Genomic DNA, 18392 nt, shown 5'->3' with positions numbered 1-18392 from the left:
TCAATACTTGCCGTCTTCTGACCGCGTACGCTAACTTGGATACTTCCTCCAAGGCTCGCCGTCTCTTGCGACACCAAGTTCACTCCCATGCCAACGTTGGATCCGAAAAGAGTTTTGCTATAGCTTAGAGTGATTAATTGGCCTGGATGGGGCATTCCCAGTGGAAATGTTACCATCCACGCCATTCCCCCAGCAGGATTTGGCCCGGAGCGTGACACTTGAACCCCACTGTCGTAAGGAACAGACTGGAGCAACTGAACCGCAGTTGCCATGTCCTCCGATGAAACATTCCACTCGAGCAGTGGGGTACTCACACCACCGTAAGAAAGCAAAAAACCACCACTAATCGCCACTACCCCATCCTGCAGGGTCTCATTAAGAAGGTTGACGCCCTGCCCTGTGAGACTTCTGTTCACAAGCTGGACCTGGCCAACGTTGCCAAGAGCCTGGGAAAAAGTAGCAGAAAACACCGTTCCGAATCCGGACGGAAGCCGTGACACCTCAACATGAACATTGCTTCCGATCCCGTTGATACCCGACAATGCATTCTCCACATCTACGGCATTTGCGTTTACATCCAGATCGCTCGAGAACACATTATTCTGGACGAACGCGATCTCCCCACTAATTTGATTCCCGCGCTGGTATTCTGCCATGTTGACGCTAGGAGACTCACCTTGCAAGTCAAGCGTCTGCACCTCAATAAGAGGGACGTCACCATCCGACCCTGAAAACGTTATTAGCCAGTCTCCTCCTCCATTTACATCTTCCGGACCCGCAGCAACGGTGACATTATCGATAGTTGTAAGGCTTGTTAGCGCTGCCGCTATGTCAGACGCCGCTGCATCATAGTTTAATGGCGACGTCACCTCTCCTCGCAGCCGCAGCGAAAACGTACCCCCCAAACTACTGCCTGTGCCGGGCGTTAATTCCGTCACAGATTGGGTTGCTCCGCAAGTAAGGAGAGGGAGGTTGCCAGCCAATTCAACGAATGTTATATCCCAAGGGCCTCCTGCACTACCCGACACATCCACGTAGCCAAATGTGCTGCTGTTAAATGCACTTGCAACAATCGTTGCTGCTGCATCAAATGCTATTGTGCCAGTCACAAGAGCATTCAGATTGCACGTAAAGCTCCCACTTGTCAAAGTTGTGGATATCCGCTGCTGTTCTGCTTTCGCTCCTGGCGAGAGGCAATTCACAGCGATTTGCCCCCTGCCCTGCGTCAAATTACTCGTGTCGACCGTGACATTTCTAATATGGCTCGGAAATCCTGCAAACGTCACTTGCCACTCGTATGCATTGTTTAGGAACGGTCCTGCTCGTGTGACCGTCAGCACATCGCTCGAAGTCGCAACAGCTTTAAAGCGATTCGTCAAGGTAATGGCAGTAGCATCATAAATTACAGGCAGCGTGGTTTCTCCGTCAATATTGAGGACGAATGACCCTGATAGCGGAGCCCCCTGCCCTTTGACGAGCTCTGTGACGCTGATCGCCAGATCTCTCGAGCCGGAATCCTCAAGTGACAGATTGCGGACCTCCAACATAGGCACATCTCCAACGCGCTCGAGAAACTCGATTGTCCATGTGCACGAGCCCAAGGACCCTTGCGTCGTTTTCGTTACAGCTACTGTCCCCACGTTGTCGAGAGCTTCTAGGGCTGTTGACAACTCTGTAGGAGTCGCGTACGAAGTCAGTGTGCTGGTCTGTTGGTTCTCCATCACGAGACAAAATACGCCTCCGATAAACGAAGACGCGTGCATTTCAATCGATTGCACCTCATTAACCACTGATGCAATTGAGCTTGAAATTGTAAACACCTCGCCCGAATACGCTTGAGAACGAACGCGAACAGATTGAATCTCAGGCACAGCATCGCCGTAAACAGTGAATTTCTGGATCTCAGGCACTCGAACGTCTCCGGAGGTAATAATCCCCTGGACTGTCGGCTGCAACGCCGCTGAAACCACTGAGATGCGTTGGACTTCGTTTATGAGCGTTTTCGCTGCAAGTCGCACGCTTTGAATATCGTCGATCGGCATAAGCTGTGGCGCAGAGCATTGCGCTGTAGACGCAGTCAGGACCGTCGCTGTCGTCACCGCATCCCCAAAGCGACACATGACAGTCTCTGCGCCTGCGCTAAAGTTCCCACCAACGACATTCACAAGTTCGCCGCCCTCCACGTCACCGCTCGCTGGATAAATTCTCGTTACGTAGAGGGGCTCCACGTACACAAAGGACAAATTGAACTCCGAAAAGTCAACGCCGTTGTCCGAGATCCTCACCGGAACTGTTTGTGGCTTAGTCACTGATGGGGTTCTGCATCCAACGTGTGTTTCGTTCCAATACTCAGCTCTCACCACCAGGTCGCCGATCATGCAGGAGTAAATTTCGTTCTCATCAAACTCAGCACCGGAAATGTGAAGCAAGGTACCGCCACTAACAACGCCATTAAGAGGCGTCAAGGTGAAAAGTCTTGAAGCATCGATGGCGTACTCAAAGTCGTCGGCATAGACATCGAAATTAAGTCCATCGACGCCGATTGCCAACCGAACAACGCACTCAGTCATTACTCGGGGTGAGACACAAGCCACCTCGTTGGTGGTGGGTGTAATCGACCCCTGTACGACCTCATCACCGAATTGACAATACACCACCGTACTTGGCACAGCAGAAGTCAGCGTTAAAACCACAGGGGTGCCACCGGTGACAGGGCCCTTAGTTGGGCTGGCAGACAGCACTTCTAGCGTCTTGAGATCCACTTGAGCTGTGACGTTTTCACTAAGTAGAGGTGTAAACGTGAAGTTCTTCCCGGTCGCAACAAAATCAACCCCATTGTTCGAAACCTCCACCTGCGCTACTGCTGTGGCGTTTTCGTACCACTTGCTGCCTGATGCAGGAAGAGCAGCGGCAAGAGAGGGAGTGATGCAGCTTAAGAAGTCGTCACTGTGAAACTGGGCCTGAACATTTACCCGTAGCAGTTGAGGCTGACTTGGCAGCTCAATCGTAAACGCGCAAGATAGGGCAGACGAGTCTATCACGCCAGCAATGCCAATTTTCAGCTCCGTCCCTCCGGTACACGGCCCCTCACTAGGAAACATCGACACAAACTCCAGCGGGAGGAAATATTCATAGACAGCGAGGGATTCCGATAGACAGGCTCGTCCAGGTGTGACCGGGTCAAACACTTTAAATCTAACGTACATTGCCGAGGGGTGTTCTTGAGGCGGCGTGAGGCACCATACTGAAGAACCATTTACAAAGTTTGCGGTAGATTCTTCGTCCCCAAAGACGCACACAATCCGTGGACCAGCGACGAAGTTTTGGCCATTCAACGTGATGTTCGTACTCCCTAAGACAGAACCCGACACAGGGTTGATAGCATTGATAAGAGGTACAGTGTTTCGCCCGGTGAGGTAAAAGCTGCATGGAGATGCAGCTTGATCTGGCCATGTTTCCACTTCGTCCACGGTTGAAATAGCTGCAGACGAGATTTGAGGTAACTCCACGTATGAAAAATAGACCTGTGAATCTAGAGAAGCTGCAGGCGTCAAGGCCTCAAACCTCGTAATCGTCACGCTAACCATTTGATCCGAGAATGATGCACGGGGTGGCGCCTTGCATATTGCCAGGAGAGGCGATTGCACTTCCGCCAGCACAATAGCTGCCCCAAAAGCGCAATAGAGAGCTCCTGGCAGTCCAAACCCCTCTCCGTATACGCTAACCGGCGTGCCTCCTTCAAATGGTCCACTTGTCGGGTCGATCGAGTACACCACTGGGGTATCTTCATACGTAAAACGTAGGGAGTCAGCTGAATAGTCGACGCCGTCAATTGAAACGGATATCTGCACGGTAGTAGGGAAGCTCGAAGCTGGTAGTACGCACTCCAGCCACCCATCGCCAAGATTCGTAGCAAGCACGAGTTGAGTTTCACCAACGTGGCACTTTATGTTTTGGTACAACGAAGACAAATTTTCTCCAAGTATCTTCACTGCCGTCGGTTGCCGGATAATTCCCTGCGTTGGCTCAAGTCTCAGCAGCTTTATTGGCGTCTGGATTAAGATCTGCAGCTCGCTATTGGAAAAGTCCTGCCCATTGTTCGAGACCTCCACACTCAACATGCTATCTGGAAGCCACGCATCGGTTGTCATTTCAGTCAGCAAACACTCAACTGCGTTCGAGGAGATGTATCTGGCAGGAACATCAACTCCTCCAATCAGACAAGAAAGCAGCAATGAGTCTAGGTAGTTGGCGCCGATAATCCGTAGCGGCGAAGCGTGCGAAGCTCGAATCATGGAAGGGAGTATCTTTGTAATGACAGGTACTGGGTGGTAGAAGTACTCCAACCCCCCTCGGGCCATGTACTGCGGGCTGACATCTGTAAGATGAGCGACGGAAAACGATACTGACCCAACTTGAGGTTGGTTGGGGGTCACGCACTCGTCAAGACTCGCGTTAATCACCCGAAGAGGGGAGGGTCTGGTGCCAAAGACGCAGACCAAGTCCGATACGTTCGTCCCCTCTCCAATGTTTGACCCATAAACTTGTACTCGAGTATTTCCACCCAACACGCCGAAGGGTGGGGTGATATTGTACACGACAAACTTCTCTTGGTAGAAAACCTTGAGCCCATCGCTCACAAAGTCCACCCCGTTCAGAGCTACGTAAACGCTATACAGTCCCGCGTCTAGATACGGCGCCGGACACGAAATATGAGTTGCTGAGACCCACTCGACTGAATTCGCGGCTCCGTTATCGCCGATTCGACACATCATAGTCTCTCTTGCGGTCTCGGTGAAGCCCGATCCATAGATGGTGAGAGTGATGCTCTGCTCGCTACTGGTGATACTCACCTCCGACGGATATACGGAATGCAGCACTGGTCGTGGACGGACGTAAAATGTCAGACTGTTACTGTAATCGACATCGTTTGCAGTGACAGCAATGCTGACTACACCGTCCACCAATTCTTCGGGTACATCAGCCATGGCAACAAATTCTGATACGAACATTGCAGGAATCTCTTGTGCATTGGGCCCGTTACCATATCGCACACTCATCCCGTCACGAAATCCGGAGCCGGATAGAGTCACTACTGTTCCTTCGGCCACAGAGCCACTCGGCGGCGAAACATCCGTCAACTCTGGAAAGACGGAGTAGGCAAACACAATATCAAATTGCTTCTCCGCGTCAAATCGGTCTTCGAGGTCGGAAGATCTCCAGTAAAACGAAACATTCACATTCGAGGGCTGCGTCACGCTTGGGGAGATGCAGGTTACTACGTTAGTTTCTGTCATGAGCGCGTATGTATCCTGGTCACCGAATGAGCAGAACATCTTTGCATTCCCATCTCGGAGCGAGTCCGTGTTTACCAGTGTAAGTTGAACAGGGGTACCGCCTTCGACTGGCCCCGAGATAGGATATATCGCCGTGATATACGGACTTTCTTCGTACACGACAGGGTTTCCGAAGAAAACGAAGTCATTACAGTTATTGCTGACTCCGACTTGGACTTGCGAAAGCTTACGAGTACCGATAAAACATCTAACCATACTGGAATTAACGAATTCGGCTTGTAGCGGTGGTAGCTGAGTGCCAATAGTGCAGCACAATTCCGTCGTATTGAGAAAGTTGACGCCTGTCACCGTTACTGAGCTCCCTCCACCCTCCGGGAGCTTCTGAATAGAGACACTAGAAACTTGAATCGGCGCATCGTACGTGAACTCAACTGAGTTCGAGTAAATGCTGGTGCCGATTGCAACGCGCACATCAACACCTGACGAATTCCTTGTTGGAGCTGGAACGATACAGGTAACCGCATTGTCCATAATGGTACTTGGGCTCACTCCAAGTTCTTCAAACATACATACCAGATCTGTGTCAATAATGGGCGTTGTAAATACTGTAACTAAAGTTCCGCCACTAATAGGGCCATGGTTAGGCTTAATAGAGACTATGGACGGTTCAGCCACGAACTCTAGCGGAGTTTCTGCCATGAATTGAAGCTTGCTATTCACCACAATCCCAACGGCCGCTTTACCCGGCGTCCATATCGGCGTGTAGCACATGAGGTCTGTGTTTGTTTCAAGGTACGCTGGGCGTCGGATCGTGCTTTTGGAACGAACAAACACACAGTCGATCGATGCGTTCACATGCGCAGATTCAGCAGCCAAAGTCAAGTGTAGTTCGGTTCCACCGTCAGTCGATACACGTGGTGGATCCACTGCTAACACATCAACGTAGTCGTAATAGTACAAGGTTCGACCACTGCTCGTGTAGTCGACCCCATTCAACGAAACCTCGACAGCTACATATCCCGCAGCGGCGCGAGGCGGTGCGATGCACAAAATCGTTGTTGACGAGACAAAGACAGCAGGAATCCCGACAGAATCCCCGAATTGGCACCGTAATGCAGGGGTTGGTAGGAAATTGTTTCCAGAAAGCAGTATTTCCTCACCACCCATGGTCTTTGAAGTCAAGGGGAACACCGAGTCAATGTACGGAAGTTCGTAGTAGGTAAACCAGAACGGGAAGTCAGTCTCAAAACCAGTAGTACCAGGAGCCGAGATCCGGACCGCAACTCGGTGAGGTGCTGTCGAAGCAGGCGCGATGCATGAAAGCATGGCACAATTCAGCGGCACCGCTGGTACTGGTTTACCGTCGAATATACAGCTGTACGACAGAGTTTCATTGACTACCCCCTGCACTAGCACACGTGTTCCACCTGATATAGCACCTGCCTCAGGATAAATTCTCTCAAACCTTGCAACAGCATCGTAAGTAAATATTCCTAGCGCCGCGTCAGCAAAGGTTACCTCGGCTAAGTTCGTGTCAAGCGCGACGGATTGGAGTGAGGTAGCTTGTTCTTGTTCGTTCCAGGCGCCTGGCTGGTGAGAAGGCGTCGAGGTCACACGTTTAGCTCCTACTCGCGTGTCGCTTAAAAGAAATGATAGCTCGCCGTCACTGGGACCGTAAGTGACATCAATTTGTTCAGTCGTCCCCCCACCACTAAAATCAAACGTAGGGGACGCTGCAACCAATACGGCCGGGACCTCAAACGATAGCAATAATTCGTTGCTGAATGTGCCCTTTAGCGATACCGACACCGGTAGTGTGAGGCTGTATTCGCCGACAGCTGGCGTTAGGCATCGAAGCGTTGTAGATGAAATCACGTCGGCTGCAAAAACAAAACTTCCTCTGCCAAAGTTGCACTCGATCGGGCTTTCTTCTGAAAACGTAGTACCTTTAACCTCGATCTCCATCCCTCCTGATATAGCAACTACTGGTGGCTGAATCGCTGTGATCCGGATGGGAGGCATGAACCTCACTAGCTGAGCAGCGGCTACAAAGTTGATACCATCGCAAGCAATGGCCACCGGATACTCTCCAGGATCAAGCGTGACAGAGGAGCACACAGCTTGGGTGGACGAGATAATCTCCGCACGAGTCATGGCTGTCCCAATGCGGCACAAAGGAATCGAATCCTTGTCTTGGTGGTAAAAATTCATACCGTTCAGCGTTAAGTCCGTATCCTGTTTAGACGCACTAAGTCGATCAGGGAAGATGGAAGTTATCACTTCATCTAAGTTGTAGGTAAAGTCCAGATGACCATTCGATAACATTGCCTGGCTTCCATATGATACACCTACAGGCACTCTCCCTGGAATAATTGCCGGTGGAGTTGTACAAGCTACCGTTCCATCCCCAATTGTGGTTGCCACAATTGCATCGTCGCCGAAGAGACAGACGAGATCATCGCCATCGTCCAAAATCCCATCGCTCTCTATGACTACAATGGTTCCACCGCGTACCGGCCCACTGTTCGGCTTAACCGTTCGCACGGTAATTGGCGCGGTAGCTTGAATGATAATGCCTCGTTGCGTGACGACATATCCATCACCGTCCTGGATCGTTGCGATGTACAGACCTGGCATAGTCAATAGCAACTCCCCTTCCAGGTAATCAACACGCACATCGTTCGGCAACAGAAGAGGAACAACATAGGGCATCACAGAACCACTTTCACGCGTCAGAGTCATCGAATAGGTTAGAGCGAAATCAAGGCCTTTAACGTTCACCATCGCAGCTTTTCCTGTCAAAACCCTGGTAGGGTAGATAGCAATCTCAGGCATTGGGAATCGATACAACCAATACAGATCATCAGCTTGATCGAATAGAGCAACGCTGGAGGAACCCAACTGAATCCCTAACTTTACTGTCACCATCATGTTTGATTCGTTTTTCATGTTTCCAAGTTGCGTGAGCCCCTGCCATGGAGGTACTGAGCAAGAAATAATCGAGTTATTGTGATATGCTCCATCCGTAGTTGCACTGCCAAACACACAAACTATCGTCATTCCAGGAATGAATCCAACACCACGAAGTAGCACATTTTCACCTCCAAAAACGGACCCACTACGGCGGCTTAACGAAACAACTTCTGGTGCTGGATGGTAGGATATCGTCATGCTGGAACCGCCAACATAATCTACGCCATTGTTGGATACGGCCACGTTAAACCTCCCAGGAGATGAGACCGCCGGCAGTTTACACAGGATGGACGAGCGAGATGCCATGGAGGCTGACACTACAGTTGCCTCGCCAACCCTGCAGGTAAATAGATCGGGTTCTATGACCAGAGTGGACAGCGACACAATAATCTCGAGGTCTTGATTAATGACACTGTGCATTGGAAATAAGTTGAGCACTTCCAGCCGAGGAGTCAGCTGTATTTTGCTTCCACTAGTAGTATAGTCGACTCCGTTTGAGGAAACTTCGAGAGTCACATAAGAAAAGATTGGGTATGATGAAAAGGAGGGCGTCAAACAACGAATCTCTGACGAACCGAGAGGAACCGCAGCTGTCACAATGTCGGAATCGAATCGGCAGTACATGGTGCTGTCTGGAAAATTCTGGCCTCGAACTGAAATTTCTCCGCCCAGTCCTAGCGCCATTGACCGAGGGTCGATGACTGCAATCACTGGAGCTTCATAGTATTGAAATTGGGTTTGAAACTCGACGATGACTCTAGCATCACACTCTACCGATACAGAAACGTGGCCCGGGTTAGCTTGCTGTGGTGCTGAGCACTTTAATTCAGGCCCCGCGGTATGAATTAACCCGGTCGTTTTCGAGTCACCCATAACGCAGTATATGCGCCGACACTGCTGTACTTCGATGTCGGCGGGAATTGTAAGAACTGTACCTCCAGTAGTTGGTCCAGATATCGGGAAGAAGTCATGGATTGTAGTCCTTGGTGTAAACGTAAACTTCAGCTTTGGGTCAATTGCGTCAACTCCATTCACGGTAAATGTGAAATCAACTGTAGCAGGACGATGTATTGGAGCGCGGCAGATTACCAGCTTCTCTGATACCCAGTCTGCAGACGACTCTGCGACTCGGTCAGAGTCCCCAAAACGACAGGCTAGCGTGGCGAGTCGAGGAAATCTAGCTCCCGACACCTGGATCAAGGAACTAGCTACTTCACTACTGGTATTCGGATAAATTGAGTTGATCTGGGGATCGAAAAGGTACCAAAAAGGGGGCCCTTCAACGTAGTTTTGCCCGTTTAGTGAAATCTGTGTCGTTACAGGCCCTTCTAATTGGCTTTTTGACGCGGGAACACGCACGATAAGGGTGGTTCCAGTTGTCAATATAACCTCACCAACTGCGGACCCAATGTGACAGAACACGTCGCCGAAGTAATCATTCAGGAACCTGTTATCCCACGTCAATGCCAGTTTTGTCCCTCCATGAATGCTTCCCACCCGTGGATGTATCTCAATTAGCGATGGGTTATCGTAAAAGGAATACGATACCGATTCCTTCGAGAACTCTTGTCCATTGGATGAGAACTGAAATGGTACGAGTCCAATTGACGCCCAAGTCGATGGTTGAACAAGGCAGCTCGCTTCTGTCGAGCTGACAACAATTGCTGGTACTGTGCTCTGTCCGAATTTGCAGACACACTTAAGCGTGTTGGTGAAGTGCGCACCAATGACGCTCACGACTGTTGTCCCGGTAATTGGCCCACTGGTCGGGAATATGCTGTCAACCGATGGTTGTTCAACATACGTGAAACCAAGTGAAGCCTCACTGACTTCCAGTCCATTGAAAGACACAAAAACTCCGATTACCCGAGGACCGGATAGCAGCGGCGGCATTGTACAGCTGATCATTGTGTCAGTTATAAAGTGCGCTGGAACAAAAATGGCTCCATTTAAAACGCAGCTAAGATTGTGTCCATCCTGGAAATGCAATCCTGAAAGAGTAACGATAGTCCCTCCAGTTACAGCTCCAATCGATGGCGTCAAGCCGGTGAGCACAACTTCGCGGTAGTATCGGTATCGGAATTTCGCGACGGGCGACGTAGGAGCCATCGAGAGGTATTTCATCCTAAAAAACTCAACCACCCCCGACATATCCGTCCCCGCCCAACGAGGAGGCAGCCAACGGTACTGGTTCTTTTGTAGATATTCCGTACGCGTCAATTCAGAGCAACTGATTCCGTTTTGAGAACAGAATCGGCCATAAATCGCTTCAAACGTGAAAGACTCGCCCGAGAGACGAGAGAGAATAACCGGGGTGTTACCGCGGGCAGAGGTAACGCGAGGGCTGAGTGACCAAACTCCATCGTCCAGAACAGTAAGCCTTTCGTCTGCAAACGCACCAACCATTGATAGGGAGAGATCGATTACGCCGATTACAACGGAAGTCTCGCTGTAGATTGCTGAACCACACCGTAACATGGTACTGGACAGAAACGTTGTCTTTGTAAGTTCGCTTCCAATGATACAGCGCACGTCGCTCGAGTTACTAAAATCTCGGCCGTGTAAAAAAATATTCTCATCGTCCTGTGCATACACGGTTCTTGGCTCAAACCCAAGAACGACAGGGCTCACAACGTACTCAAACCTCACACCATCCACGGAGTAGTCCTGGAGATTGTTGGTCACCTGCACATCCACCCAGCCTGGACTATGAGGAGGCACTATACACGAAATAGAAGTATCCGATATCCACTTTGCTGCGATGACATCAGAGACACCAAATTGGCACCTTAATCCTACTCCGCGGATAAAATTTGAGCCGCTGATGATGGCTTGGTACTGCCCATGCTCAGAGCCACGGCTTGGTGCAATGCTAGTTGCAAAGGGGGCGGGCTGGTAAGTGAATTTCAGGTGGATGGACGATGAATATTGTCCTGTCACTGAAAAAGGCACGGATAATGCTCGACTTGGGGGTGATATGCAAAATATTTGCGTAGTCGAGAGGTACTCAGCTGGTGCATTGGTCTTTCCAAACTGGCAAACATACCCAGCATCCGCTCGAAAGGGCCCTCCGCTGACTAGAACACGTGTTCCTCCACTCTCGGGACCTGTTGCTGGGCGGATCAGATTCACCATCGGGCCCATCTCCATGCAGTACTCCATGGGGTTTCCAAGAATCTCAATATCGTCGACGTAGAACAGGAACGTGCTGCATTTGTACTGCACCGAAGTTGAGGTGGGACAAACCACAACCGATTGATTGACAAAAGTAACCAGCGTTTTCACGCCATCAAATTCGCAATGCATCGGCACATTGTAGAAATATTTTCCGGTCAGCGTGATGGATTCATCTCCTGGTTTCGCTTGCATACTAGGTACAAGTTCCTGGATAATAGGGGTTTGGACGTACGAGAGGGTGAGCGAGTTGTCACTGCATTCATTCTGTCTGTCCCGTAAACATAAACGCATTTCCACAGGACCTGGTGGTCGTTCAGGCACACTACAAAACCCATGCGTGTTGTTTAGCAGCGTGAATGGAGCCTGGTCGTTTGGGTAGTACGACTCAAACTTGCAGACGATATCAAACTCGGATGCTAAATTCATCCCTTCTATCGTCAACATCTGCCCACCTGTTGTAAGCACTAGCTTTGGGTATATACCAAGAGGGGCCGGCCTCGAAATATACTGGAAAGGGGCTTCAAAAATGGGTTCTTCCTGAGTCGCTTCTCTCACTTGTAGGGTAGTCAAGATCGATGCCGACGAATTGCGAGAGTACAGTTCAACTGGTGTCTCCAGCGAGCATGCTATCATCGTCAAGCTCATAACAGTGGCTGTTGCAAAACCTTTCGTGCTGTAATCATCACGAAATCCACATACCAAATCTGCATTCTCGTGAAAATTATAACCGGCCAGTACGATTCGCGTAGTAAGTTCGTCAATCAGTCCGAAGTGAGGGGTTGCATAATCCACAACAACCGGAGGGTAGAACACGAACGCCACTGGGTCAGAGGTGTAGTCCTGGTTGTTGTTTGTCACTCGAACAGGAAGAACCGCGGAACTTAAACGTCGAGGGAATAGGCAAGTTATCCGAGATTCACTCTCAAACCGTACGGGACGCAACACGGTCGTACCCATGCTGCATCGAAGGAGGCCAGAGTCAACGAAACCAATCCCCGTTATTGCCACATTAACATTTCCAGATCCCGAGGTACGCTGCGGTGAGATAGAGAGCACTCGTGGTTCCACTGCATATAATACAACCACCCTGATTAGAATCACCGGGTATAACACATCGACAACAGTTTCTGACGCTGCTCATACCTGTAAAGTTGAACTTTAGCTGGTCGCTCGCAATGCTGTTACCCACAGCAACTTGAACGTAGGCTGGTCCAGGGTTAAACGGTGGGGTGGAACAAATGATTCCCTGTTTACTCACCCAAAATGCAGCAGTTGTTACGGGTGAAGAAACACCCTCACGGCTGAAAGCACACCGCATATCGACGCGAGCGGAAAAATCGTCTCCGATAATCAGAAGTCGCGTTGATCCCATCTCTGGTCCAAGTGGTGGAATAACCTGATAAAGCGCGGGCTCCGCTGTGAATAAAAACGATAAGCGGTCATTCTTTGGATGGGACTTACTGTCACTAGCAGGCATGAATACGCACCGATGTACTCAAAGCCAATGCACGAGTCTCTCACGGGGCTGCCCCACAAACCGACACTTATGTTCACAGTGCCGGGGCGTTGTGGAGGCGCTACACATTGCATTTGTGATGAGGATATCACAGTAGCGTTGCTGCTCGTGCTTCCGAAGTAGCACATCATCGGGAAAGTTTCACTAAAATCATTTCCATCCACCAGAACAGTAGTGTTTGCAGAAGCAAGGCCGATCTGAGGTGTAATACGAGATGCGCGAGGACTTAAAAGGTAGTGATCTGGGGTGATAACTTCTCCGTCCAACTTGGTTACTAACAGTGGCATGTCTTGGTACAAATACTCAGCAGAATCACTAGAAAAAATGCTCGAGTTGATCGAGATGCGAAGATTTGACGTTCGTCCTGTGCGACTAGGGGGGCTCAAGCAGTGAAGCATGGTGTCAGTTAGCCTTGCTGCAAGCACTTTAGGCATGTCGTCAAAATGGCAGTATAACGGCTCCTGATCGATGTAGCCTGTACCCGTTATAAGGATTGTGGTATTTCCCTCAAGAGGCCCTCTTTGAGGATAAATCGACGTGATTGCAGGAGCAGTCCAAAGAGCAAACGAGACCGTAGAAACACTGGGACGTATGCCATTCAAACTCATCGCTACCATGGTGATCCCTGGTTCAGCAGTTGAACCATCGAAGGGGCAGAAGGCAAACGCGGTTGACAACACAATAGCAGGAATCGCCTCGGGAAGAGAACTGAAATGGCAAAATGTAGAATTCTTCTCGAAATTCTGGCCGCGTACTGTGATGTTTACGCGTGCTCCCCATTCCACATACGTAGGGGATATATCACCAATCTCAGGCTGGACACTCAATGAACAGGTCGGCAAGTTCGCAGGGGTAGCGACGGAAGAATCGGATGGCAATAGTTGATCATCAGAGAAATTAGTCTGAAAGGCTAGTGGCATTCTACCAGGGACTGCACCAGGGTCTAATGGCATAGGCGGTGAAAAAGATTCGTACGTAAAATTCAGTGGTGTGTTGATGATTGACGACCCCACCAAAAAATCAACAGACACAACCTTAGCGGTGGTATTGGTCAAATCAATATCTGGAACAACGCAAACCAGGCTCGATACGCTTTCCACTCGGGCAGCCACCGAGCCATACGCTTCGAAAACACAGTCAATGGTGAGCGCTGTACTTCCATTGATCATAAACCCGCTCCCACTAACATGGACAACTGGTGTATTACTTTCAGAAATGCTAGTGATGGTGTCAAACGTGGGCAAATCGTACACGAATACATGCACCGATTCGCGTGAGAAGTGAGTGCCGTTGTTCAAGCTAATGCGTAACTCGTAGTCACGATTGGCGATAAGCGTGGGAGGAACAGCACACGCTATAACATCTGGGGTAATGACTGTTCCACTCATTGTCGCTTGTCCAAAGGCGCACATAACCTCATTACTATTCAGGAAACCTTGACCTCGAACTGCAATAGTGGAATCGACATTTTTTACCATATACGGCGAATCAACACCGGTTATTGTGATCGGATTGTGAACAACAAGACCGACTTGGCTTCGAGAGAAGTCGCATCCAGCATTGAGTGACACACTAATATTCACCAAGCCCACGGTCAAGCTGGTATTAGTGGCATCACATTGAACCCCTCGGCCACCATTTATCACAGTCCCAGGAACTTGAAGCGTTGAACCAATGCGGCATACGACTCCTCCATACGAAATGAGATAATTACCGTACAAAGTGAGGGATACAGATCCATTAACCGGCACCATCGGCGGCGAGATAGAGCTAACAACTGGTGGGGCATAGTACTGAAATGGTAGGCTCGAGTAGGAAAAATCTAGTCCGTTCAGTGCGATGGTAATTGGGGCAACAACTCCAACTGTGCCGGTCGTTGGAATCCAAGCTGGGCTAATGCATTGAATTATCGTACTCGACACAAAATATCCCCGACCACGATTATAGCCAAATCTGCACGCCACACTTGCCGATTGCACAAAGTTCTTTCCCGTGATATTTACGACAGTTTCTCCGGTTGCCGGCCCCGACAGTACTGATGCGTGGTCGATAACAATGTCACCATGAACAGCTATAGTTACAGCGTCAGTGTTCCGAGTATAATCCTGGGCATTATTCGATACCAGGACTGCATACAACCCTATGATATCAAAACGAGGGGATGGACATTGAATAATCGATTTCGTCACAAATGTTGCTGCCACTATCGCAGGTTCCGCGTTTACCAATTTGTCGTCAGCTCCGATTCTCACGAAAGAGCAGCGAAGACTATCGAAATCGTCAAAACCTGTCCCGGATATTGTCAGAACCGTTTGCAAGTGGATCGGCAAAAGCTGAGGAAATACTGCGGTGGGTTGAGGCGTCACTGTGAACGTAAAATCGAGGCCAGGAATTTCAGGAAATAAAACACCTTCGACTGTCAACTTCAGATCCGTGATACTTGTGACATTTACCGCATCCGTTGTCCACGATAGTGAAGTTGGGCTAACAAAGTCAACCGACTTTAGCGCACTTGGTGGGCATAACATAGCGTAGCGTGTATCTTCACGGAAGCCCTGACCAAAAATTAGCACTGTTGTCCCACCTCTAATTGGTCCATTGTCTGGTGACAGCGCACTAATGAGTGGTGGGTTGACAAATCCCAAATCTTTGGTGTCCTCTGAATAATCCACGCCGTTAACAGAGACAGTTACAGCCACCGATTGAATGTGTTGGCCATAAAGCATAGGCTCAGCCACGCACTGTATCCTCGATGGTGACAGAAATGTAGCTTGAGACGGTAGACCCCCGATGGCGCAGCTTAAAGACGTTAAATTTATAAAGTCCATGCCAAATATGTTAATAACTTGTGGTGTTATCGACCGTACAACTTGTGGTGGCGATATTCGAAATACCCATGGTCGACTGCGAAGTGTAAATAATCCGATGGAAACAAAATCAATGCCATTCTGCGATATCGAGAGCTCGATAGTGGCCCCTTGGATGTGTAGATCGGGGATTTTGCACGTCATCGAGTCTGCTGTGAGTTTAAACGGAGCAACGTCCACATTTCCATTGATCCGACACGCAGATAGTCGGGTGTCAAAGGTGGGCGAACCTTGCACAGTCACAGCAGATCCTACATGGATCTCTCGATTTTTCGGCTCGACGGACCACGTTCTGAATGGAGTTATAAACAGGTTGCCCTCCGTGCTGCTGACATCGGCTACAGAATCATCAGCGTAGACCAACTCCACGGACAACAATTCTGTGTCATCGATCGTGGGTAAAGCCACGTTGTACTCGTCTGCATCGGGGTCGATAGCTTGCCTCGCACTCACGAGATTATCAAGGCGGTCTTTCAGATAAAAGTGGGGGATCGGGCCAGTCATTTCAACAGGATCAACCACCGGAGATGCTGCAGGACCCGTATCCGCCGGATTCTCCGGCGCCACATCTCCCGTCGTCATCAAATACAGTAACTCACTCTCCGACAACGCCACATCGAACACGAACAGAGACTTCAGGTACCCCGAGAACCCGCCCAACGGCTGCCCTGTGGCAGCCCCGACCACCAGCAGTTGGCTCGCAACACTCTTCACCGCAGTATCGGACTCTGCGACCTCCCCGTCGACATAAAACTTGATCCAACCGTCACCAAAAACCGCAGCGACGAACGACCACTCGTCCGTCTTCACTGCTCCCCAAGCACCCACCGATCCTCCCACCACCCACTGCCCTCGATCCACACACAGGGATCTCCCACCGCTAGAGCCATTCTGCGACAACAAACACCTAAAAAAAACAGACACAAATAAACACAAAACACAAAAACACAAAATCACAAATTTAAAAGACCCACTAGCCCACAATTGGGTCTTTGTGCCGCCTACCCTTGGGTGACGCTCATTGTGTCGGCTGCCTGCACCCAGCCGCCGACTGTGAGCTGGGGGAAGCTGCGGTTGTTGACGTCGAGCGGCAGCTCCAGACCCGTTCCCAGCTCCAGTCGTAGTCCCATTTTTTGTGTGATGGCTACATTGGTGGCAGAGGTAGAACCGTCGGTAGAACGACTTGCGTCTTGGCTGTAGCCGTCGACGCGGCCGTAGGGCGCGTAGTCCCGCGAGTCGGCGAGCAGCGGGTAGAACGCGACGAGGTGGCGTGGCAGTAGAGCGACAACGGGGCTGCGACGGGGGTCGGTAGAAGCAAGGGAGAACAGGTAGAACAGAGGTAGAACCAGCCGCCACGGCGTCATGGTTGTCGTTGAAGAGTCACTTTTTGGATATGAGTGGGGCACTTCAAGGACCTATTTGGACCTATTTGGATCGATTTGTGATTTGGGCTTTGTGTGTGATTTGTTTTGGAGTGGCAATGTTGATATTACTCTGAGTACATTTTACTCATCGTCACCCACGCTATCTTCTTCTTCCCGAATGGCATCACGTCGAATGTTAGTGCCGCCACCTGACAATTACTCGCTCCTCCTCATATTTCTGCTGACAGCCATTGAGCTGTGATCACTGTGATCGATACCCTTTCGCTTCCGACGCCACTTCATGAACAACACTCGCCGACGTGCCAGGCGTTGTCGAAACGCACACTGAATCGTCAACGCGGTGTGGAACACTCGTCGTGTTAGGTGTCTGCCGTGTACATTTCTTCATGATTTTAGTGATACCAGTCCCGTTCGAGTGTATCCATTAGTTCTTGAATAGTCGATTGATTTTCACAATTCTCGAAGTAGACCGCACCCGAACCCATCATCATAATAGCCACTAGCCTCATCTTGAAGCTGAATTTAAAATTTGACAATGAGTTTATCCTCCTTCCCCCGTCGGTTCTCTGGTGTTCTTTGAATCAACCAGGCTGGCTACAGCGCGTGATCTGTAGTCTGGTACGTGAATGAGAGATGAATAGAAACCGTATCGATGTACTTACAATGTCAGTCCAACTGCTGCAGCGGTTTGTCAGTTCTAGGTCAATATCATTCTCTCGAACTACACAAATTCAAGTAACTTTGCAGCTCCAGAGTAACATTGCGCAACCTGATAAATTGTCAGTGGCGGAGAGCAACAGAATCCCAATTATTGATATGAAGCAGCAAGATCAAACTAGCGAACCTTTCACTCGGAGTATAAAACCTGCTAGAAGCACCGGTCGGGAGTGGGCGGGGTGGTTGTCATCCTGAACATGAGAGGGCTATCTCGCCTGTTGTCGCACATTAGCATCTCGAGGATCGAAGATCGCTCTACGATCATCCAGGCAAGTCTACGCATTTAGATGTAAGCGATACTTGCAGCTAGGCCAGCAACGACATTATCAGTAGAACGACGCACGACAGCGAGTCGGCGTGGAAAAGCACTCTCGCACGAAGAACAGCAACCTGATGCGGACCTTGGTCGCGCAGTTTATCGCAGGTGGCGAGATGTTACACGCTGACACGCGATTGTTTG

At 50.0% G+C, this 18392-nt stretch overlaps 1 protein-coding gene across 1 annotated transcript in view; it reads right to left on the bottom strand.

The window, feature by feature from the left end:
- The window catches only part of IUM83_11514 (uncharacterized protein), a gene marked incomplete at both ends in the record, with an annotated part of 28128 nt that extends 10934 nt beyond the window's left edge, over nucleotides 1-17194 (bottom strand). The window contains 5 exons of the mRNA XM_067936082.1: nucleotides 12747-12863; nucleotides 12935-13024; nucleotides 16061-16639; nucleotides 16709-16737; nucleotides 16836-17194. Of these exons, the coding sequence (XP_067781767.1) occupies nucleotides 12747-12863; nucleotides 12935-13024; nucleotides 16061-16639; nucleotides 16709-16737; nucleotides 16836-17194 (1174 nt within the window). The remainder of the gene's footprint in view (nucleotides 1-12746; nucleotides 12864-12934; nucleotides 13025-16060; nucleotides 16640-16708; nucleotides 16738-16835) is intronic.
- Nucleotides 17195-18392: the final 1198 nt, after the last annotated feature.

This window comes from Phytophthora cinnamomi, assembly GCF_018691715.1.
Source record: "Phytophthora cinnamomi strain GKB4 chromosome Unknown Contig114, whole genome shotgun sequence".
Classification (NCBI taxonomy): domain Eukaryota; phylum Oomycota; class Peronosporomycetes; order Peronosporales; family Peronosporaceae; genus Phytophthora; species Phytophthora cinnamomi.
Note: the sequence above shows the minus strand (reverse complement) of the source record. Positions and strands in the feature narration are given on the sequence as shown.